Below are 24,837 nucleotides of genomic sequence, written 5' to 3' on the forward strand. Positions count from 1 at the left end.
CAAATGGCATTATTCTGTTCTTTTTTATGACTGAGTGTTATTTCGTTGTGTATGTGTACCACATCCCCTTAATCCATTCATCTGTTGATAGACATTTAGGTTGTTTCCACGTCTTGGCAATTGTAAATAATGTTGCAAAGAATGTAGGGATGTATGTATCTTTTTCAGTGAAAATGTTGTCCAGACATATGCCCAGGAGTGGGATTGCTGGGTCATATTTCTGTACTTAGTTTTCTGAGGAACCTCCATACTATTTTCCATAGTGGTTATACCAGTTTACATTCCCACCAACAGTGTAGGAGGGTTCCCTTTTCTCCACACCCTCTCCAGCATATGTTACTTGTAGACTTGTTAATGATAGCCATTCTGACTGGTGTGAGGTGGTACCTCATTGTAGTTTATATTTTCATTTCCCTAAGTGATGTTGAGCATTTTTTTCATGTGCCTGATGGCCATCTGTATGTCTTCTTTGGGGAATTGTCTATTTAGGTCTCCAGCCATTTTTCAATTGGATTTTTTTGTTGTTGTTGAGTTGGTGTGAGTTGTTTGTATATTTTGGAGATTAAGCTCTTATCAGTTGCATTGTTTGCAACTATTTTCTTCCATTCCATATGTTGTCTTTTTTTTTTATGGTTTCCTTTGCTGTACAAAAGCTTATAAGTTTGACTAGGTCCTATTGGTTCATTTTTGTTTTTATTTCTATTGACTTGGGAGACTGACCTAAGAAAACGTTTGTATGGTTGATGTCAGAGTATGTTTTGCCTATTTTCTTTTCTAGGAGTTCTATGTGTCTTGCCTTATGTTTAAGTCTTAAGCCATTTTGAGTTTATTTTTGTACATGGTCTGAGGCTGTGTTCTAGTTTCATTGATTTACATGCAGCTGTCCCATTTTCCTAGCACCACTTGTTGAGACTTTTTCCCATTTTGTGTTCTTGCCTCCTTTGTCAAAGATTAATTGGCTATGTTTGGGTTTATTTCTGGGTTCTCTATTCTGTTCCATTGGTCCGTATGTGTTTTGGGGGTTTTTACCAGTACCACACTGTCTTGATTACTGTAGCACTGTAATATTGTCTGAAGTCTGGGAGAGTTGTTCCTCCTGATCTCCCCCCCCCCCCTTAGGATTGCTTTGGCAATTCTGGGTCTTTCATGGTTCCATATAACTTTTTTTTTATTGTTCTAGTTTTGTGAAAAATGTCATGGGTAATTTGATAGGGATTGCAAAAAATCTGTAGATTGCTTTGAGTAGTATGACCATTTTAACCATATTATTCCAATCTAGGAGCACAGAATATATTTCTTTGAATCCTCTTTAATTTCCTCAATTAACTTTTCATAGTTTTCAGCATATAATTCTTTCACCTCCTCGGTCAGGTTTGTTCCTAGGTATTTAATTTTGGGGGGTGTGATTTTAAAAGGTATTTTATTTTTATATTCCTTTTCTAATATTTTATTGGTAGTATATAGAAATGCAACTGATTACTGATGTTAGTCTTGTATCCTGCTACTTTGCTGAATTTGTTGATCAGTTCCAATAGTTTTCATGTGGAGTCCTTAGGGTTTTCTGTATACAGTATCATGTTATCTACGGAGCATGACAGTTTTACCACTTCTCTTCCAATTTGGATACCTTTTATTTCTTTTGTTTGATTTCTGTGGCTAGGACTTCCAATACTGTGTTGAATAAAAGTAGTAAGAGTGGGCATGCTTGTCTTGTTCTAGATTTTAGTGGGAAGGCTTTCAGCTTTTCTTCATTGAATATTATGTTGGCTGTGGGTTTGTCATAAATGGCTTTTATTATGCTAAGGTATGTTCCCTCTATACCCACTTTGTTAAAAGTTTTTATCGTGAATGGATGTTGTATTTTGCCAAATGCTTTTTCTTCATCTGTTGAGATGATCATGTGGCTTTTGACTTTCCTTTTGTTAATGTGGTGTATGATGTTTGTTGATTTGCAGATGTTGAACCATCCTTGTGAACTTGGATTGAATCCCACTTGGTTGTGGTGTATTATCTTTTTTATTGTTGTTAGATTCCGTTGGCTAAAATTTTGTTGAGAATTTTTGCGCCTATGGTCATTGAAGTTATTGGCCCATAATATTCTTTTTTTGGAGTATCTTTGGTTTTGGTATTAGGGTGATGGTGGCTTCATAGAATGTTTTGGGGATTATTCCTTAAACCTCTCCAAAAAGGTTTAAGAAGGATGAGCATAATTTCTTCTCTGTATATTTGGTAGAATTCACCTGTGAAGCCATTTAGTCCTGAACTTTTGTTTTGGGGGAGTGTTTTTTATTAAATATTCAATTTCATTTCTAGCGATGGGTCTGTTTAAATGATCTATTTCTTCTTGTTTAGTCTTGTCAGTCTGTGTGTCTCTAGAAAGTTGTCCATTCTAGATTGTCAAATGTGTTGGCATGTAATTGTTCATAGTATTCTCCTATGGTTTTTTGTATTTTTGCAGTATTCATTGAAATATTTCCTTTTTCATGTCTTGTTTTGCTTATTTGGGTTCTCTCTCTTCTTCTTGGTGAGTCTTGCGAGAGGTTTGTCAATTTTATTTACCCTTTTAAAGAACCAGCTCTTGGTTTTATTTTTTTTTTTCCATTGTTGTTTGAATCTCTATTTTATTGATTTCCTCTCTGATCTTTATGATTTTCTTTTGCTGACTTTAGGTTTTTTTTCTTCTTTTTCTGGTTCTTTTAAGTTGTCGATTAAGTTGTTGTTTCAGCTTTCTGTAGGTTTATAAAATAAAGTTTAGATAGTGCCATGAAAATGGTAAAATTTTAAATAATGTAAGAAATTGTTATTTTTATTTGGCTCTACTTATTTTTAATAGGAATCTTTATTGCATTAAGTCTCTTTTCTTCCTCCTGTGTCTGTTTTTCTCAATGGCATTTTCTTCACACTGTGCTGATATCTCATGTCTGATTTCTTAGAATTATGAGTAATATTGATAATATTTTTTTTAATATCAGGTGTGCCAATTAAGTTTGTAAACTAAAATGAGTTGCTCTGTGATACGATGCTATTAATTAAAAGATAAGCCAAGGAATCATGTTATTTTGTTATGATGACTTGAAAAGCCAGATATTGGCTGACTTAACTCCATTCTTAGGAGAGCATATTGGGAAATTAATGGCAAGCACTCCTGTTTTTATGATGCTTATTTTTTCCTTTTGACAGTAACATTACAAAAATCATATACAGTAAGAGAAGAGATAGTTACCTCCACTTTTAACATATAAATAAAATATCTAAAGGCTGCAAAAAGAGATGGGGCGAAATCTTCAGCATGCAAAAATAGTTTCTAAGAAACTATCTCTTACATACACAAACCCCTAGCAGTTTCCCCCAAACATCCATAAAAATGGTGCTACAATTTGTATTTGAATTAAGAAAATAGGTTTCAATAGCTACATCTTTAAAGCTTTATCTTAACCCAAATTCTTCTTGCACACTCTGTTTTGTACTCTAATGTGCTAATTTTTGGAACAGTTGAGTAATTATTACAAGCTGCAAAACTTATTATTTTCCTTCTTGACTGTGCCATCTGTCAGAAACAAAAGGAAAGATTAAAAAACCTTACTGAGCCAGAGACAATTCTATATTGCTTATCATGCCTTCTAAAGAGACACATCTCTTCCGAGAAAAAAAAAAAATAATAATAATGCTGCATTTTAAAAAGAATCTTTGTTACTTCATTGCAGATGGGGAACCCAAGGAGATTTTACCACTACCCATCCACGGCCTGTGGTCAAAGTTAAGCTCTTCACGGAGAGCACTGGAGTCCTGGCCCTTGAAGATAAAGAGTTAGGACGGGTGAGTTATGGTCAACCCCATGTGTGCAAAGCTGCACAATTTTAACTTCTCTTGACTGAGAGTTAAGATGGACCAGCGTGTAATGTGTGAACCTTCTCTTCATAAATTAATAGTTTATTTGCAATTCCCCATGAGCCCAGCTTACAGCTCTCATTTACTAAATGAAGGTGTCGTAACATAACGTAGTAGAAAGTATTGCCGTAGGCCTTGGGTGTGTAAAAGGAACACATAAGATATTCCTGTCAAACATTTTCTCCACCAGCCACTGTGTGAGTGGTTCAGGCCACCTTGTCTTTCAGTGAAAGGTTACCCTCATTTAAACATTCCTGTCCATAGATGAAAAACGTCATATTTAGGAGTTCCTGTTGTGGTTCAGCGGCAGCAAACCCGACTAGTATCCATGAGGTCACAAGTTCGATCCCTGACCTCACTCAGGGGGTTAAGGATCTGGCATTGCTATGAGCCGTGGCTTAGATCACAGATGCTGCTTGGATCTGGCATTGCTGTAGCTGTGGCATAGGCCAGGCACTACAGCTCAGAATGGACCCCTAGCCTGGGAACTTTCATACGCTGCAGGTGTAGCCCTAAAAAGACAAAAAATTTAAAAAAATAAAAGCATCCTCTTCATATATGAAACCATCTCCTCTTAGCATTCATTATGATTAGACTAATTACAGAATATCTTTTACATATATTTCTTTGTTGTACCTCTCTCATTTTCCCTGTGAGAATGTTTTCCTCCCACTTGTTAACAATGAATTTTTTTTTTTCTATAGTCACTTCCTCATACCTATAATATATTTATCCTATAATTCCAGTACTCTGATCTGTACTTGGCTTCTTCTGACAGTAAAAGAATCAACATTAGGGTGGCTTTGTGCCCTTAACACCTCTCAGTATGAAAGATTACCTGAAGTCTTATTTACGAAGTAGATGTGTTCCAATGAGTAGGCTGTAAAGTTATCTTCTGTAACGTGGCTCTGTTTTACCCAAACCTGAACACGGCATGCACAGATATTTTCCAGAGAATAAAGCCTTCAGAAATCTTGACAATTTCTAGTGATGGTGGACAGCTTGTGTGATGCTAGAGGTTGAAGGATGCTAGGATTAGTGTATGTATTAGATTTTTCCCCCTGAAAGTAGGATTTCTTTTCATTTCAAATATTCCTCTTCATGTCTCTTTTATGCCTTTGAAGTTTTTTCTTTTATTTTATTTATTTTTTTATTTTCAGGGCAGCAGTTGCAACATGTGGAAGTTCCCAGGGTAGGGGTCTAATCAAAGCTACAGCTCTCAGCCTACTCCACAGCCAGGTCCAAACCACAGCTGTGACCTACACCACAGCTCACAGCAATGCCAGATCCTTAACCCACTGGTGAGGCCAGGGGTCAAACCTGCATCCTCACGGATACTAGTCAGTTTTGTTCCTGCTGAGCCACAGTGGGGACTCAATGAAGTTATTTCATTTCTGACGATTTTGTGAGTCTGCTGTCATATTCCAGATTTCCTCTACTGTTTCCCTGTTATATATATATTTTTTACTACCCAAGAGAGCTAAGCCATAATTTTTATTCATTCATATGCTCATATTTATGCATTTATTCATTTAACAAAAGTGTTCAGGTGGCATAATCTAACAGGATAACCCTGGAAACTACATATGGTTTGATGGATTTGTGAGTCAGTTTTTTTACTTAAACGATCATTGCTTTCATTTTACTTTATTTCCTTACTATAGCTATTTTTCACTGTGTAATAGCCATTTTAAGTCTAATGCTGTAATCTAATTTGATATATTTTCAATTAATTTTTCAGCTGGCCACATATATATAGTATATATATGCATTTATATATTCAGTCTTTATTTGTGTGCATGAGTGGTATATTTTCCAGTCACTTGTATATATGAGAAATGCCTTGTGCTCGCTTGTTCCTGATACATAAGACAGTTTTTTGGGGTTTTTTTGTTTTCTTTTTTTTAACCTCCGTTAGAGTTTCTTAACCTCAACACAATTGATATTTTGAACAGGATAATTCTTAGTTGTTAGGAGCATTACAGTGCCTGCCCCCTTTATAATGGTGGCATTATTTTGTTCTTTTTATGGCTGAGTAGTATTCCATCGTGTATATACACAACATCTTTCTAATCCAATCGTCTGTTGATGGACATTTGGGTTGTTTCCATGTCCTGGCTATTGTGAATAGAGCTGCAATGAACATGCAGGTGCATGTGTCTTTTTTAAGGAAAGTTTTGTCTGGATATACGCCCAAGAGTGGGATTGCTGGGTCATATGGGAGTTCTATGTATAGTTTCCTAATATACTTCCATACTGTTCTTCACAGTGCTTGTACCAGCTTACATTCCCACCAACAACGCAGGAGGGTTCCCTTTTCTCCATACCCCCCATCACTTGTTATTTGTGGACTTATTAATGATGGCCATTCTGACTGGTATGAGGTGGTACATGATGACATTTCTTATAAGTTTAATTGTGTAGAATATTTCTCTTTCTGGGAGTTCCCATTATGGCACAGTGGAAAGAATCCGACCAGGAACTATTAGGTTGCAGGTTCAATCCCTGGCCTCAATGCAGTGGGTTAAGGATCCTGCATAGCTGTGAGCTGTGGTGTAGGTCACAGACATGGCTTGGGTCCTACATGGCTGTAGCTTTGGCCTAGGCTGGCAACTGTAGCTCCAATTTGAACCCTGGCCTAGGAACCTCCATGTGCTGTGAGTATGGCCTAAAAAAAAAAAAAAAAAAAGGTTTTTCTTTCTGGATTTGTCTTAACTACTTTTTCATGATTGGATTTAGGTGAACAGTTTGTGTAAGAACCCCACGGTAGGTGATGTTTTGTGATTCCCTTTGCATCATATCAGGAGTCATACAGGAGCAGGTTTTCTTGATAATGGTGATATTAAGTTTGAGCCCATCAGTCTTTGTTTTTTGGTGCTTGAGGTGTTAATCAATTCAACTCGTTCTCTCCTTGTCCCAGGCCTATAATCAGCACTGGGTCTTTTTAGTGATAATGGAATTTAGAAACCAACATTCTATGTATCATCACTTCTGGTTAAGGGATATATATTTTTTTTTTTAATCATGAGTTTATAGGTTCCCTGCAGCATCCATGTATATACTTATTTTCTGTCTTATAATACATATAAAATGGTTCCAGAAATACTATACCAGTGTCACAACCAACAACACACTTACAAAGTAATAGTCAGTATTTCTTTGCAGTTCTTTTGGTCCTTAGAATATATTCTAGTCACAGTGTGTGTCTGATTATTTCATTTAAAAATAACCCAGTGGACTAGAAGATAAAACTTCTTTATATTCCAAATGGTAAATATTACTGCAAATATTGCAGGTTCAGTCATTATGAAGATGTCCTTCAGCAGATCTATCAGGTAATAGTTGTTACGCAAGCAACTCACTAAAGGGTTTATTAGATCCGTTTTGCCATATAAAGTAGGCTTAACTCCACTGACCTTTTATTAAATGTGATCCGGAGGCATTTACTCTCTGGTTTTCTGACCCCTTGTCTGTAAATTGAGCTAGGTGAAATAAATCTCTGTTGTCATTTCTAGTTCTTTTCTCTATGGCTATATTGGTTTACTGGTTGCTGTTACTGCTTACTATTTAAATATTCCATTTAATGTTCTTTGACGGCGATAGTAACAGGCCATATTTAAAGACAGTGAGAATCGAGGTGAAAACCACTTTGTTAGCAGTTGCAGGAGTCAGAATTTGAACTTGAGCTTTCTGACCTAAAACAATCTTTAAATACTACGTTTGATAGAATGAGGAAATGTGACTGTTTTACAAATCATGGTGTTGGTGTGGACCAGTTTAGTTTCATGACTTAAAGCAGGAACTGAATATTATTCAAGCTGAAGCCATTTCATGCATAGTCATTTTATATCATTTTATACAGTGATTTGAATCTTATTATGGTACTCTCCGGCCGCTTTTATTATTTTCATTTGTGATGGTGCATCTCTACTCTGGATTCACCTAAGAACTGCTTGGGGGCGTGTTTTAAAAGACTCAGATTCTGGGCTCACGCTTTTGGGTGGTTTAAGGTGAGCCCAGGAAGGAGCATTTTAAGCATTTCACAGATGTCCTAATGTGCATCAAGAGTTGAGAATCACTGGCTTAAAAATAGTATCACTGACACTAATATGCAGCTAGGATTGAGAACTCGTAAGGATAGGAAAGAAAAATCTATTATAGCACATAGTTTTTGAAATGATAGCTCAAATTTAAATAGGCATTGGGCAGTTGAAGATTATGATCTTTGACAGATGCTTGGCGTGCAGATTTTGTTTGTAGATGGCAGATGCAAATACCTATTTATGGAAACAGAGATGGCATATGGAGATTTTTCATCTGAGTTAGTGGCCAGCCCTCCACCAGGTGCTAAAGGAATACCTGGAGGCAGAACAGGGAGTTTTTCTCATTATGGGTATGTACCAGCAGGTAAATAGTGGACCAGTTAAGTACCCCAAAATATATAGTTCACCATAATCAAGCAATTGTCCTGAAAAATTTAAAAGCAAGGCTAACGTAATACAGCCATATAAAGATCTAAGGAGTGATCCCACGAGGCATCTATCTGTGGGCAATGCAGTTTCCACGGAGTCTTTCAGAATGAATTGTTGTACCCCTGGGTACTATGTAACTTGTTGAATGGTATTCTTGAGTCCAAAATAAAGTTTTGAAGACTCTTACCGAATTTTTAGCTTTAGAAGTGTTACTATAAAGATATTCTTTCTGACAGTTGCTGGAAAAAGAACCTATTGTCTGTTCATACACCTTGAGTTCATGGCTCTTGTACCACATCGTTGGCATATACAGGAGATGGCTAGTTCTTCTACCTCCCTCAGGATGGAGAAGCATATATATCAGAAAATCTGTTTTCCTTTCTGGAGCAGTGGACCTAGAACATCATCTTTTTTTCCTCGCTGATTAAATAATAATTTGTTATCTGCACTGCTATTCAACATGTCTTAATTTGTAGAAATGTGTTCAACATCTGTCTTCTTGGGAGATAAATAGTGTCTTAGGAACTCTTAATTCACTGATTTTCTCTCTTTTTTTTTTTTGGCCTCTTGTTTTTCTGGAGTACATCCTTTTTAGGTTTTCTCATTTATATAGTTCCGTTTAAGTTCCTCATTTATGTTAAAATGTTTAGGAGCTAACCTTATGTTAGCCAAATTCAGGATATGGAATGGTATATCCCATATATATTCCTCACTTATGTTAACCTGTTTATTTCTCATTTATATTAAAATGTCTAGGCTTTAACATTATTTTAGACAAATTCAGGCTATTTAATGGTATCTCTCATATATATAGCTGATTATTAACCGGTAGAGTTTAAAACATGTCTCTAATTGCTTGTTTTAAAGACAGTCATCGTAAAACTTATTTCAACTTACAAGGTAATAGGGCAGGAATAGGCAGATGCCTTATTGAATAATTAACAATCCTAATTTTTCACAAATAATTATACAATTAAATTCATAAAAATCACTTTAAGCCTTCCCTTAGACAAAATTTATAGCTGAGAATCACTTCCAGCATTATATAAATTTGATTCATCTACATATGAATCAAAAAAGCACTAGAGAAGCTGCTAGTGAAATCATAATCATAGGCATTTTTCTTCAATTTGAAAGCAGATTTAATATCCAATTTTATTGAAATAGCCAGCCCTAGATGACTGCTATTTTAGCCTGCAAATTAATACCACTTGCTGCAAAATGGAATGGGAATTCATTTGCATTTCATATATGTCTAATTCAACTCACTTTGCAGAGTAAACTTTTATTATCTTTGTAGTTCTAACGAGTGGTGTCCTTTTTCTGAAACTAAAATCCCAGAAAAGCTCTCCTTCCTCTTTTAATCCTTTCACGTAGCCATTTGTCACAAGACTTTGTTGTCATATCTCAGAAGCCACACCAGTGACAAGAAGCAGGACCACAAACAGGTGAAGGGCCAGAGATCATTCACATATGATGTGAAGTCTTTCTAAATATTTTTTCTAGCAGCAGTTATCTGTGTCTGGGTCATTAATCACGTGCCGGGGAGGGTCGGAGGAGACCACTTGTCATCCTGAGTGCATCAGTGGTTCCTCAGTGGGTCTACCTCGGATCTCCTCACAGGAGTTGGCTGGCATCCTCACTGTAGAGGCAGAGGAGAGCGTTTCCTTACATTCTCATCACTAAAAGAGCAAGTTATAAATAGGCGTCCTCCATGGTGGGTCCATGTGGGTGATTATAGTAGCAGAAGTTGACATTTCAGTTTCCTCAGGAAAATAGAGGCCTGCCGTGGTCCCAGAGAGAATAAGTGTGCAACATTTACGCTGTACAAATTTCTTATTTCTATTGTTATTTCATTATGGTTTTAATTTGTATTTCTATAACAACTAACACTAATCATGTTGAACATTCTTTGCGTGCTTACTTGCCATTTGTACACCTTCTTTGATGAAGAATATGTTCAGGTATGCAACAGATATACCCAATTTTTAGTTGTGTTGCTTGTTTTCTTCTTAAGTTTGGAAAAACCGCGTATTATTTACATGTCTTTTATCAGATTTATGATTTGTAAATATTTTTCTCCCGGAATTTGGCTTGTCTCTTTTCATTCTCAGAAGTGTTTCAGAGAGCAGAAGGTTTTAATTTTGATGAAATCCAATTATTTTGTTTTTCTGGCTTGGGCTTTTGGTGCCATACTTAAGAAATCTTTACCTGGAGTTCCCATTGTGGCTCAGCAGAACCCAGCTAGCATCCATGAGCACACAGGTTCCATTCCTGGCCTCCTCAATGGGTTAAGGATCTGGCATTGCGGTGAGCTGCAGTATAGGTTGCAGATGCAGCTCAGATCTGGCGTTGCTGTGGCTGCGGTGCAGGCTGGCAGCTGCAGCAGTACAGCCCTAAAAAAAATAAAAAAGAAATCTTTGCCTGATCTAAGGTCAGAATTCTCTTATACTTCCCTTCTAGTAATTTTACAGTTTTAGATTTAGGTCTTTGATCCCTTTTTAGATAATTTTTATATCTAGAACTTCATATAAATCAAATTTAATGGAGTTCCCTGGTGGCTTGGCAGTTAAGGAACTTGCATTGTTGCTGCTGTGGTGCAAGTTCAGTCCCTGGCCCAGGAATTTCCACATGCTGCAGACATGGCCAAAAATGTTAACGTTTTTGTGTAGGAATATTGAGTTGTTCTAGTACCATTTATTGAAAAGACTTTCTTCATTTAATTTCCTAACACCTGTGTTGAAAGTAGTCCACATGTTTGTTGGTCTACTTCTGGACTCTATTCTGTTCCATTCATCTGTTTTCCTATCTTTTTCCTTTTTTTTTTTTTTTTGCTTTTTAAAGCCACACCTGCAGCATATGGAAGTTCCCAGGCTAAGGGTCAAATCAGAGCTGTAGCCACCAGCCTACACCACAGCCACAGCAATCCCATATCTGAGCCATGTCCGCAACCTACACCACAGCTCATGGCAAAACCAGATCCTTAACTCACTGAGCAAGTCCAGGGATTGAACCCACATCCTCGTGAATAGTAGTTGGATTCGTTTCTGCTGCACCACAATGGGAACTCCCTGTTTTCGTATCTTGATGTACATGGCACACTGCTGTAATGATTTGACCTTTTCATAAGTAGTGATGGTTCTCTAACTCTGTTTTGTTATTTTCTCTCCTCAATATTCCATTGTTTTGGCTATTCTAGGTCCTTTGTTATGCCTTGTGAATTTTAAAATCATTTAGTGGATTTCTACCAAAAAAAAAAAAATCCATTGTGATTTTGATTGTGATTGCATTGAATCTGTAGATCACTTAGGGAATTGATCAACAGTGTTGAGTCTTCTGACCCATGAGCACAGTATATCCCTCTACTTAAGTCTTATTTCATCCCTCATAACAGTGTCTTAATAGTTTTCAGTGTACAGGTCTTGCATTTCTTTTGTCCCATCTATCAGAGTATTTCATATTTTTGTTGCTATTTTAAATGGCATCATTTTAATTTTTTAATTTAGATATTGTTGGTACATTGAAATGTAATTGACTTTTCTTTATTCCTTTTACTTCCTATAACCTTGCTAAACTCACTAGTTCTAGTCTTGTCTTGGTGGCTTTATTGTTTTTCTGTAGACAATATTGTTGTCTACAAATATAGTTTTAGTTCTTTCCAATCTAGGTGCTTAAATTTTTTTTTTTTTTTTTTGTCTTTTTGTCTTTAGTTGTTGTTCTTGTTGTTGCTATTTCTTGGGCCGCTCCCGCGGCATATGGAGGTTCCCAGGCTAGGGGTCCAATCGGAGCTGTAGCCACCGGCCTACACCAGAGGCACAGCAACGCAGGATCCGAGCCGTGTCTGCAACCTACACCACAGCTCACGGCAACGCCGGATCGTTAACCCACTGAGCAAGGGCAGGGACCGAACCCGCAACCTCATGGTTCCTAGTCGGATTCGTTAACCACTGTGCCACGACGGGAACTCCAAGGTGCTTAAATTTTTAATTTTGGTTGTCTTATTATTCTTCCTAGAACCTCTAAAACAGTGCTGAATGGAAGTCGTGAAAATGGACACATCCTAGTCTTTATCTTATGGGAAAAGCGTTCAGTCTTTCAACATTAATTATAACATTAATTGTAGGGTTTTTGTAGATCTCCTTCTTCAGGTCAATGAAGTTCCTTCTATTTTTTTTTTTTTTTTTTTTTTTTTTAGGGCCGCACCTGCAGCTTATGGAAGTTCCCAGGCCAGGGGTAGAACTGGAGCTGCAGCTGCTGGAGCACACCACAGCCAGAGCAACGCCAGATCTGAGCCATGTCTGCATCCTACGCTGCAGCTCATGGCAACACCAGATCCTTAATCCACTGAACAAGGCCAGGGGTCAACCCACATCCGCATGGATGCTAGTTGAAGTCATTACTGCTAAGCCACAACAGTACCTCTCCTTTTGCTAATTTTTGTGTAATATATTTTGCTTGAATATTTATTGTTTCTTCTATTAGTTTAAGTTTAATTCACTATACTTTTTTCATTTTTCACCACCCCCTGGGGTATGAAATTTGTGGGCCAGGGATCAGATCTAAGCCTACACCACAGCTGTAGCAACCCCAGATCTTTTAACCCATTGTGCCCAGCCTGGGCCAGTGTTCATCCTAGCACTCCAGAGACACTGCTGATCCCATTGTGCCACAGCGGGAACTCCATGATACTTTTCTTATTAAACTGAAGCCATTAATTTGAGAAAAATCAGTTTTTTCTAATATAGACATTTAGTGCTATAAGTGCTCACTCCCTAAATATTGCTTTAGTGGCATCCCAAATTTTTATGTTTTTCTCATTTTCATCATGTTTAAAGTGCTAAGTTTTATTTTGATTTCTTTGACCCATGGGTTATTAAAATTGTGTTGTTTCCACATATGTAAGAGTTTTTCTTAGCACGCTCTCTTATAGATTTCTAATTGAAGTCTGTTTTGCTTAAAGATATATTTTATGGCTTGTTCCTTTTTAAATTTACTGAGGCTTAGTTTGTAGCCCATAATATGGTCCATCTAGTGCGTGTTCCACATTCACAGTAGAAAAGACTGCAAATTCTTCTGTTCAGTAGTTTTATAAATGTCAAATCACAAGTTCTTGTTCAGATTTCTATATCCTTAAGGATTTTGTATCTTTTTAAAGATCAATTATTGAGAGTTTGATATCTGATTATAATTTCATTTTTTTCTCATTTTTTGCTTGTATTTTGAAGATATATTAGGTGCATAAGTATTTAAGATTGCTATTCTCTCTTCATTAATTGACCACTTTGTCACCATGAAATGATTTCCTTGTCCCTGTTAATATACTTCGATTTAATATCCTGGAGTTCCTGTTGTGGTTCAGCAGTAACAAACCTATTATCCATGAGGATGCGGGTTCAATCCCTGGCCTTGCTTAGTGGGTTAAGGATCTGGCATTGCTGTGAGCTGTGGTGTAGGTCTCAGACACAGCTCGGATCCTTCTTGGCTGTGGTGTAGGCCAGCAGCTACAGTTCCAATTCAACCCCTAGCTAGGGAACTTTCTTTTTTTTTTTTTTGTCTTTTTGCGATTTCTTTGGGCCGCTCCCGCGGCATATGGAGGTTCCCAGGCTAGGGGTCGAATCGGAGCTGTAGCCACTGGCCTACGCCAGAGCCACAGCAACGCGGGATCCGAGCCACGTCTGCAACCTACACCAAAGCTCACCGCAACGCCGGATCGTTAACCCACTGAGCAAAGGGCAGGGACCGAACCCGCAACCTCATGGTTTCTAGTCGGATTCGTTAACCGCTGCGCCATGACGGGAACTCCAAGGAAAGACACTGGAACTTTCATATGCCATGGGTGCAGCCCCGAAAAAATAAATAAATAAATAAATGGAAAAAAAAGTAAAGTAAAATAAAGTCTTTTTCTTAGCTGACCCAGCTTTCTTTTAACTAGTGTTGGTGTATTATATCTTTTTACACCCTTTAATCTATTTGTGTCTTTACATTTAAAATATGTTGATTGAAGCAACATATGGCTTGGGTCTTTATTTTTTATTTAATCTAATAGTCTCTGCCTTTCAATCAGTGTTTAAACTATAATATTAAGATTAAGTTGATTATTTAGCTGTTTTTTTCCCTTATATATTCTTTTTTTTTTTTTTTTTTTTTTGTCTTTTTGCTATTTCTTTGGGCCGCTCCCACGGCATATGGAGGTTCCCAGGCTAGGGGTCGAATCGGAGCTGTAGCCGCCGGCCTACGCCAGAGCCACAGCAACGTGGGATCGGAGCCGCGTCTGCAGCCTACACCACAGCTCACAGCAAGGCCAGATTGTTAACCCACTGAGCAAGGGCAGGGACCGAACCCGCAACCTCATGGTTCCTAGTCGGATTCGTTAACCACTGCGCCACGACGGGAACTCCCCTTATATTCTTTATTTCCCTTTTTTCCTTTTTTCTTCTTCTTAAGACTAAATGAAATTTTTATGGTTCTGTTTTTCCATCTTTGTTGGCTTATTATTGATAACGGTTATTTTAAGTGTTATTTTAACTCATCACAGTAATAATACACTTCATGGTGTAGTTTATGAGCCCTACAATATTATTATACCTTCATTTGCCCTCAAAGGTAAGGCCTAGGATATATTATTTCAGTAACACCATCTGTCTAAGTTTCCAACACACAATACATCCAACTATTGCTGGAAGGATGAATGAACAAATAAATCTCCTGAGGTTTGATTCTGTTTCATTCCTCCTTTGCAAATTTACAGTATGCAGTAGAATGAGTCACTTTTGTTTGAATGTCTGAGCCCCCTAAACAAGTGGTAAGCTGAAAAAGCAATTACAGGATGATAATATAGTTTGTTAGATTCTATAGTAAGAGTGAGGTTCTAGCATGTCCAGCCCCTCTCTTACTTGTAATACACAGAAGAGGCATGTGGAACATCTTCAAGTCCATTACTAATCTCTTCCTGCATTAAGAAGTCCCTGTGCATCTGGGACCTATCCAAAGCCTCTTAATAATACCCACCTTCATTGTCTCTAGCACTGATACTGAAAAGCCAAGTTTTATTTGCTGCTAGTATTTATATGTATTGTATGAGTCAAAACTAAAATCTTTAGGTCAAAGTACCAAGATTCAAATTAGATGGTTGTTGAATATCACAGACCGAAACGCTTGAAGCCTGCCTTCAGAAGATGATGATTCTAGTCTTGGCTCTGCCTTAACGAGGTCATGAACAAGTCGCTTAGCCTCTCTCCCTCTGCCTTGACCTTTCTTCCCCACCACCCTTCCATCTTTCTCTGAACTCATTCAGTTCTTTGGAGCACGTGAAAATGTAACACCAACATTTCTTAACGTTGTACTCCCCTATCTTCCGCTTCCATTATTTAAATGACTTCTGACTGTTCGCATACAGATAGAATGACAAATTCCAAAGGTTTTCATGAATCTTATTTTGGCAAATTGTTAGGTTTCAATTATTAGACCTTGCTTTGAGTTCTTGTTGAATGAAGAATAGTAATTCACCTCTCTCTTCAGAATGTTAGTTGGTTTTTAATATATATACCAACATTTATCTATAAGTTAATCAGTCCCCAAACATTTTGCAATGATTATCGTCAGTTTAATGATGCAGCTGAAGTAATGCAAGTTTAGACTTACTATATAACTTCCTTTCCATCCTACCATCATATATATGTATGGTTTGACAGAAATAAAATTGCTTAGGTCTACGAATTCCAATATTTAATACTCAAAGTGTAAGAACAGATACATCAGTTATTATAATGTTTGTGAAATAATCAAAAGAATGTATTGGGGAGGGGATATAAAATTGAAAGTATCTATTGTTTTGAAATAATTTTCCTTAGGTATTCATTTAACTTCAGTGTCAAGTTATTTACATAACAAAGCAGTGCCTATCTTTTAAGGGTTATGTGAAAACTAATTTAAATTTCACAAAGCACTTTGAGACGCTGAGTTGAAAGGTTCCGTATAAATGCCAGGCATTATTATAACCAGACTAGTAAAAAGAAACACAATAAAGCTACTCATGCAGTGTCCTCTAATAGAAACTGAATTGGCATGGAAATATAAATGTTACTGCTATTCATAATTCATGGCTGAGGGGGAATAGATCAAGAATAATAATGCTTTTCTGCCTATAAAAGTCTTAAAGACACAGATGTAACTGTGATGGAATATATTGCTCTATTCAAGGAGAAGCATGAAGTCGAGACCTCACAGGCAATAGAAGTGATACAGGTAGATGAATAAGGGCCAAGTACTTTAAATGAGCCATGAAAAATATTGTGAAAAACTTTACATCTTTCAAGGTCGGTCTTAGAAGATACAATCCTTGATCATTTGGGTGTATGGAATTTGAAATTTGTTGGAACTGTATGTGTGATGGTCTTCGTTCTGGTAATCAAAATAATCTCTTGTTGTGAATCCTTTTTTTTAACTTATGATAAGGAAAGTCAAACTTAAAGTGAATTAACAAAAAATGATAAAACAATGTTTTGAAAAATTTCATAAAAGCAGAATAATTTGGAATGTGAGAAATAATCACACACACAAAAACATCTTGTTTAATCAGAGATAATGATAGAAATCTGTATGGTAAAAAAAATCTTCAAATCACAATTAGAAGAAATTTTAAAGTAAGGTTGATATTCTTTTATAATCAAATCTCAGTTTTTAGTATCTATGTGTTTCCTATTTCAACTTTAACAAATTGCCAATGATTTAGTGGCTTAAAACAACACAGATTTATTACCTGACAGTTGAGGTAGCCAGAGGTCCAAAGTGAATCTTGGTGGGCTAAAATTAAAGGAGTGGCAGAGCTGTGTTCCTTTCTAGATGTGAGGGAGAATTCAGTTTTTACCTTTTCCATTTTCTAGACACTGCCTGTGTTTGGCCCAGGCATGGCCTTCTTCCATTTCTAAAACCATCGATGGCTAGTCAAGTGTTTTTCTTACATCGCATGACTTCATCACTCCTGGTCCTTCCTCTTCCACATCTGAACTTCCATGTGTTTGCATTGGCCCACCTGAATCATCTCCCTTTTTTCAAGCCAGCTAATCACTGAGCTTAATTCCGCCAGCTACACCAGTTCCCCTTTGTCGTGGATGTAACATAGTCACAGGTCTTGTGGATTAGGATTAGCATCTTTGGGAGGCTATGATTCTCCCTCTTGCAGTCCAGAAATGGAAAGTTTAGAGACTGGCAAGTACATCCATGTTCTGGCATTTACTACTGTCATTTTCTCTTATCAGACTTAGGCACTACTTTGATTACCAAGCCTTTATCTTTTTTCACCTCAAGGGAGTATCAATTTTCAGTTTGCATTTTTATTTCTAATTTCTTGAAGCATCCACCCATCTACCCAGTCAACCAAGCAACTGGTCAGCCAACAGACACGTAGTAAGTGTCTAGGATGTGAAACAACATGGATGGACAGTATTATGCTTCATGAAATAAGTCAGAGGAAGACAAATACTGTGTGATATCATTTATATATGGAATCTAAAAAATAACAGTAAGGGTATATACAAAACAAACTGACTGACAATATAGAAAATGTGCTAGTGGTTACCAGAGGGGAGGGGTAGGGACAAAATAGGGGCATTGGATTAAGATACAAATTATTTAAAAGAGATCAGCAACAAGGATACCCCGTACAGCATAGAGAATTATAGCCATTATTTTGTAATAAGCTATTACGGTGCTGTACATCTGAAACTAACACCATATTGTGAACCCTCACTGTACTTCAATGTAAAAGTCAAAAGAATGGCTTAATGAAAGATACTGCCTTAAATTACCCTATGAGCCACAGGTGATTTACTCTGTGTATCACACGGTAGCTCCTGCCCTCAAAGACTGTTCTCTGCTAAATGCATTCCACAAAGCCCTTCATGAGATGGTTTGTTATTAAGTAGAGATGGCATGAAAGATTTGAGTGTAATTTACATACCTTGGTGTCTTTTTCATGCTCTCTCTCAAGCTCCCATCATGCAAATAGCAAAGCTTACAATTCGATTTTTTAAACAAGGTAATGCCAAGAAAAATATGTAAAGATAACATTTTTCTTTATTCATATTCTTTATTTTTTAAAAAGGCCTATCTTATTTTTAAAAATAATTTACCGTTGTGGCTCAGGGGTAACAAACCCAACTCTAGTATCCATAAGGATGTAGGTTCAATCCCTGGTCTTGCTTAGTGGGTTAAGGATCTAGTGTTGCCATAAACTGTGGTGTAGGTTGGCCACTACAGCTCCATTTGACCCCTAGCCTAGGAACTTCCATACACCACAGGTTTGGCCAGCCCTAAAAAGACAAAAACTAAGTCAATGAATAAATAAATAAACACTATATAAAAGGAAGGAAATGTGTAATTCTGTCAGGCCAAGTACACACTTTGTAAGGGGTTGGGGGTTGGATCACTTCTGTACTGTAAATTCCAGGATTCTTTTCAGCTTTGAAAATGAAGGGAACTGGCTTTACCCACAGAAGTAAGGTTGACAGAAGACACAGTGCTAATCTTTCAGTTTACAAAAGAGCCTCGTGTTGGTGAGAGTGAGCAGGTGTTCTTCACTTCAACTAAGTAGGACAGGAACTGGTGATATTAAATGAGAGGAGAAATAATTTAGACGAAGCAGCCTCAAGAGTATTAAAACACTGGAAAATGTTACTCAGAAGGATGTAGATTTCTCTCAGAAAAATCAGCCAGTTCATCATCTTCACACACGGAGAATACAGGACTCTGACATTGGAGAAGATATGTGCTAGGTTTTTAACATGTGCTAAATAAAAATGTATTGAAATGAAGTAAATTCAGTTATTTCTTTCACAGCACATACTTTCTCAAGGTTCTGACCTTTCAAGAAGGTCTTGAAATGTCCATAAGGAACAGTTGTCGTGATTCCTTGCAAAACTGTAAAATTTATTGTCAGGTGAATGAGAAGGAAAACTGTCAACAGAACCCCCAAAGTCAAGGCTTCTCATACAGATAGTTCTGCTTATCTGGAGTGGGGTTCCCTTGGACATTTCTTTAAAATACCCTGTATTTCAAGAACATTGGATTGTCAGAAAAAAACAATTTTTTTTATCACAAATTGAAACATTTCAGCTAAAGCTATTTTCAGTCCCATCTTCCACTGTTTTAAAGATGTATTTCTAAGGCCATTTCATTTCCTTATCAGATGCTGGACACTTAACCACACATGACTCTTCTCCAGGAGCTGTACAGCTGAATAAACAGGGATAATTCTTTCCGAGAGTAGAGTATCTTGATGATGTTGTTCTCTAGAGTAGAAGCATCTTTCAATACGTGTTACGGGATAACATACAAACTCCTTAGGGAAACGTGCTTTTACAGTCTATTCTTGGTCTTCCTCTCTGATTTCACCTCTCAGCAAAACCTTCCTGGCCATATCCTCACTCTCCCTGGCTTTGGACATGATGTCCCTTCTAGACAAAGTGATCTCGCTCATCTCACCCCATCGCAGTCTGGCCTCACCTAGACTTTTTCTTGCTAAGATCTCTAGTGACTTCTGCTGTTAAACCAAACAGTAGGCTTTCTGTCCTTGACTTGACCTCTTGATTGTCACTTAGCACTGATAGCTATTTCCTGTTCCATGAAACGCTGTCTGCCTTGAATGTAGTGCATCCCACCCTTCTGCTTTTCTTTCTGCCTCCTTGGCCTCTGGGCTCAAGTATAGAGTTCTCTTCTTTTTCCTAATCCTTAAAAGTTAGTGTTCTTGCCTTACCTTTTGATGATGTAGACAACTGACCTGGCGGAAAATGTAATGGACATTTGTAGTGGTCAGAGTTTTTTAGTGGCAAGCAACAGGAACGGAGGCTAGGTCTCAGGGAACAAAGAAAGAGAAGACCAATCAAACCTTGGGGAAGGGTTTGAGAACCAAAGGTGTGATAAGAATGTCAGCATCAGGATTGCGTGCCTTTTTTTAGGCTACTGCTCTAAGGGTGGTTCAGGTCCAACAGCCTTGTCATGTCTGTCTTTTAACTTGGAAATCTTTTGTGTTCTTTTAGACTCCAAAATGAAATGATTCTTCTATGAAGTCTGTCTTGATTCCTTCAAGAATTTATTTTTTTATTTTTTTAGGGCTGAACCTGCGGCATATGGAAATGCCCAGGCTAGGAGTCGAATTGGAGCTACAGCTGCCAGCCTATGCCACAGGGGGTCCGAGCCAGATGTTTGGCCTATACAATACCTCACAGCAACGCTGGAGCTTTAACCCACTGAGCGAGGCCAGGGATCGAACTCACGTCCTCATGGATCCTAGCCGGGCTCTTACCACTGAGCCACAACAGGGACTTTGATTCCTTCAAGAATTTTCAAGAATTTTTCATTGTCCCATCTTTGAGCTAGCTTCATACCAGATAGCTAGCACTATTGTTTTACTTGAAGACCATGGTGCAACTATTGTGGTCATGTGGTCTTTTTTTTTTTAAATTCCTCTGGGCTAAGAGATATTTATGAGAAGAGGCAGTGAATTGATTACCTCACTCCAGAATCTGTCTAGTTCCCTCCCAGTTCTTCTGGATTTTCCCTCCACCAGTTTTTAGTTTTTCAGATATGGAAATGGTTTAGAAATTTAAAAATTCATGAACTCATAAGTCCCAAAGTTCAACCATCATGGTGTGTGTCCAGATGCACATGTCTTGGCTTTAATTAATGTATCTTATTAGAGGGAAAATAGTGTAGTAGAAGTATCAGCTACACAATTGTTTTTTAAGAGAAAGATCCTTCTGAACCCCATATTACTCTAAATATTATGTGCATATGTGTGTTTGCACTTCATTTTAAAGTTTTTTCCTCTATGTTGGACAGAATTTTACTTTTTTGGTCTTTTCGGGGCTGCACCTGTGGCATGTGGAGATTCCCAGACTAGGGGTCGAATCGGAGCTGTAGCCGCCGGCCTACACGAGAGCCACAGCAACGCGGGATCCGAGCTCTGTCTGCGACCCACACCACAGCTCACGGCAACGCTGGATCCTTAACCCACTGAGCAAGACCAGGGATTGAACCCACAACCTCATGGTTCCTAGTTGGATTTGCATCCACTGTGCCATGACGGGAACTCCTTTTTTTTTGCTTTTTTTGTTTTTTAAAATTAGAATTTTAAATGAAGCCTGAAAAAAAAATTTGTTTTCCATTACACCTTAGCAAAAATGGAAAGTGATGTTGACATTTTATTATGAAGAAGATACACTGGATTTATATTTAAGATAAGAAATCATAAAATGTGTTGTTATGCTAAGTGACAAGGCATTTAAAGTTGGTGACAAAAATAAACTAGAAGAAGCAGAAATGTGTGGAGAAAAGTTCAGAGAAATGAAAAACAAAGAATAAACTACTTTGCTAAATAAGAAGCTAACTTTTCTACAGAGCTATGATTTAATTTTTATGTGAACCTAAAATACAAGAAGAATCGTTAGTAAATTGTTATGTCTTTAGGATTTTAATTATTGTACCTTCAACATCAGACATCCTCCTCTGGACTTGAACTATTGAAGTAGAATTATTTATCTGCTTCTCATGACATAAAATACTTCAAGCACTTACTACCTGTGAGAGTATTATGCTGCTCTCTGTGTTAACTGTGCCAGTTAGTATACTGCTAAATGCTGTAACAAACAAATAGTAGCATTTTAGGATTTTAAATGGTACCAGTGTAGCAGTTCACTGTGGATGTGTGTAGATTTCCTCCATGTGGTGATTCAGGGCCCTGGTTTTTTCTGTTTTATGACCTTCCCATTTCCTAGAGTATTGGAGTCCTCTGCATTTGGCTGCCTGTCAATGAAGAATGCATACTTCTGTCTTAATTATCATTCCCTAAAAGGACTTGAACCACTTTGCTTCCATTAGCTAGAATTTTTATATATCCCTACTTAGATGTAAGGGGAACTAGAAAATATGGCTGGCTAGCTGCTTCGTGGCCCCAATTCTATACAGTGAAAGCATGAATCCTGGTGGATGGTTAGGTGAGCTGCCATGGCTCACACTTATAGCCAAGGATACAATTCTGTAACCCTTCCTCATTACAGGTAGAACATACTCATTTTCACAAAGCGAAACAGCCCCAAAGTTTCAGCCTGTTCTGATTTTCAGGCCAAAGTCCAGCATTTCAGTCAGTCCAGCTTCGGCTCTTTGCAGCCTGGTGACCGATGAACTAAGGTTCATGTTAACTGCCCCCTGTCCACCTGCCCTCCCCACACTGCTCAAGCACAAATCCGATATATAGCAATGGAACAGGGCAGAAAAGGTACAGTTAAGCCTCCCATTCGAAAAAAAGGGGAACTGGGAAATACAGAGCAGTTCTCGTACAATGAGAAAAGTGGAATTCTGTCGTGGCAGGTACTGTGAAGACACCCTGCCTGGTAGTGCTCAGGATTTCTTGATTAGATCCTTATTATGCATGTAGAAATACTTGCTTTGTCTTTTATTCTCCCTGGCCCTTTGAGCTCACATATCTGAGAGTTGCTTCTTTGTCTGTCGTCATCCATGGCTAAAGCCTGGAAGAGGGATACCATTTTTAGAAGCAATACATTTCATATCTCTAGGCCTCCATTTGTTACATATGCCAGTGTTCACACCTTTGAGTCTGTCCAGAAAAACAGACAATTCCAGGTCACTGCAATGGAGGAAATTTAACACAGGGAATTAGCTCCATGTCCGATAGGACAGAGGAGTCAAACAAATGATGGCGAATAAATCCAGTGACAGACAAAACTGGGAAACTGCTACCCACCCCGGGGATAGCCAGTAGAAAGGAGTGGTATTACTCAGTAGTCTCTGGGTGTTTTTAGCTCTGATAGCAACAGACCATAAGCTCGTTGCTGCTTGAGGACTCGTTGATATTCTTTCATCTTTCTGTGACCCCACATAGTAAGCACTCAGATGTTTAACCGACAGAGGTGAGCACTAAATCCTTCCACGGACCTTAGTTAGAGGTTCCTGTTGGAAAATTAAAATGTGGCAGAGATGAGGGCAGGGATGCTCCTTAAGTTGAGGAACAACTGCAATTAGTTATTGGGGACCTTTTTTTTTTGTAACCCATCACTGGCATTTAGAGAGAAATTGTCAGAAGTTTTAATTTAAATATTCTCTTCCTGTTTAAGATGTTTCAAATTTGGAGCAATACCAATTCTCATATAAACATAGAAGAATTAAAAAGGAATAATGTTTGTAGGCAACTCATGCCAAAAAAAAAATTTTTTTTTTTTTGAGGAAGGGGTAGGGAAAAATAGAAAAAGCTTTCCAGACTTGCTAGGGAAACAACAGCCATAGCTGCAGAGAATGTATAGCCCTGACTTAGTTTTTCTTTTTTGGAGTCACTGGAGTTGAAAATGACATTCCTTTGTCAGTTGGTTTGAGCCAGAAATTATCAACTTATTTTCCTTTACTATTGTTTAAGAAAGAGTCTGTGAAATAGGCCATTGGCTGTCTCAGCAGTCAAAAGAATTCATTCCAGAATCTGATCATAATTGTTGAAAACATCACAAATGCCATTTAATCTGCTCTTGGATGAGCCTTTATGTGCTTACATGTATAAATATGCTAGATTGAATTTAGCTATGGCTTTTAGGGTAGGCTTGAGCAGAGTCTCAAAATAGACATATTTAACAACTTGAAAGTTGAGAATAGTTGGAGAAGCTTTTGTGACTCTGTTGTCTTTCCTAGAGAGAGAAGGAGCCTTGCTTGAAGATTTCTCGGTAACACTTTACATTTATATAAAGAAATGGATATTTTTTTATTTTCAGCAGAACATGCCAAATTCATTTGCCAGGTTGTGCTTTAAAGACATTTTAGCATACCTGCGTATGTTTATAATTCTTCCATTTACTTAGAAACGTTTGGACCGCCTGTGTGGCTCACAACATAAATACTCAGTATTGCTACTTAGAAATTTTTAAGTTTATTTACTTTTCACACTGGTTTAAAATAAGTGGCTTGGAAATTCCTGTTGTGGCACAGTAGAAACAAATCCGACTAGTATCCATGAGGATGCGGGTTCCATCCCTGGCCCTGCTCAGTGGATCGGGGATCTGGCATTGCCATGAGCTGTGGTGCAGGTTGCAAATTCGGCTTGGCTCCCACGTTGCTGTGGCTGAGGTATAGGCTGGCAGCTGTAGCTCACATTCGACCCCTATCCTGGGAACTTCCATATGCTACAGCCCTAAAAAGGAAAAGTAATAGTGAAATAAAACAAGAATTGCCTAAAATAGAATGTATTGCATTTCGTACGTTAACCTCAGAACATAGTTCTCCTATTTTAAAATAGTCATTAAGGCTTAAAAATTATCTGTGTCTAAATAGTGTCAGTACTGACTAAAAGAGAGAAAATACTTTTTTTATACTAAAAATATTTTTTTTACGTACATGGTACTTAACATCCAAAGAGTAAGCTTTGGCCCCTGTGTTGGCTCTGTGGAGCTGTGGTGTTATGTTTTATCAAAAATAATTAACT

General features: G+C 37.7%; 1 protein-coding gene across 34 annotated transcripts in view; it reads left to right on the forward strand.

Annotated features, from left to right (window-relative positions):
• The window catches only part of CADPS2 (calcium dependent secretion activator 2), a 489,830-nt gene that overhangs the window by 237,305 nt on the left and 227,688 nt on the right, over nt 1–24,837 (forward strand). For all 34 annotated transcript variants that reach the window (XR_014834387.1, XR_014834389.1, XR_014834384.1 and 31 more), the window contains one exon: nt 3,705–3,816. Coding sequence is in view for 27 of the 34 variants with exons in the window: in XM_085005969.1 (XP_084862095.1) it covers nt 3,705–3,816 (112 nt within the window). In the remaining 7 variants the exon portion in view is untranslated. The remainder of the gene's footprint in view (nt 1–3,704; nt 3,817–24,837) is intronic.

This window comes from Sus scrofa, chromosome 18 (genome assembly GCF_054392235.1).
Source record: "Sus scrofa isolate SSC_HxYL_T2T_F1_AM1 chromosome 18, Sscrofa_HxYL_maternal_Yorkshire_Landrace_v2.0, whole genome shotgun sequence".
NCBI lineage: Eukaryota > Metazoa > Chordata > Mammalia > Artiodactyla > Suidae > Sus > Sus scrofa.